Raw genomic sequence first — 479 nt, forward strand, 5'->3', positions numbered from 1 at the left:
ACACGCCACCCCCCAACCCCCCCCCCCCACGCAGCCACCGCCGCCCCGCCCCCAGCCGATCCACAGGACGAGACCGATTCCCCTGATCCTGACCTGCTGCTGGGCTCTGTGCCACCGGCAGAGCCCAGCAGACAGGCAGCACCCCAAAACAGTGTCACCACCATCCCCAGCCGGCTCATGTCACCCAGCGAGGAGGGGACAGTGGCCAGCAGCACCGACAGCAGCTCCTCAGTGGGGCCGCACTCAGTGACCCCCCCAGCCCTTGGCCCCACCACCACAGGTTACAAGAAAACCAAGAAAGCCGGAGCTCCCCCTGTGCCGACTTCAGCCCTTTGGGACACGAAGCCCAGGGGGACCGCAGTGCCGGTCCCCTGGGACCCCAGCAGGGTGATGGGCAAGTGCCTGCTGGCCATCCTGCTGCTGGCGCTGGTGGCCGCCACCTTCATAGTGTGCACGGGAGTGCTGGGCGCCCTGCTCTG

At 68.3% G+C, this 479-nt stretch overlaps 1 protein-coding gene across 1 annotated transcript in view; it reads left to right on the forward strand.

Moving 5' to 3' along the window:
- The window catches only part of SELPLG (selectin P ligand), a 9453-nt gene that overhangs the window by 657 nt on the left and 8317 nt on the right, over nucleotides 1-479 (forward strand). Inside the window, exon 2 of the mRNA XM_009283949.1 lies at nucleotides 35-473. Coding sequence (XP_009282224.1) covers nucleotides 35-473 — 439 coding nt within the window. The remainder of the gene's footprint in view (nucleotides 1-34; nucleotides 474-479) is intronic.

Source organism: Aptenodytes forsteri, unplaced genomic scaffold (assembly GCF_000699145.1).
Source record: "Aptenodytes forsteri isolate BGI_AS27 unplaced genomic scaffold, ASM69914v1 Scaffold118, whole genome shotgun sequence".
NCBI lineage: Eukaryota > Metazoa > Chordata > Aves > Sphenisciformes > Spheniscidae > Aptenodytes > Aptenodytes forsteri.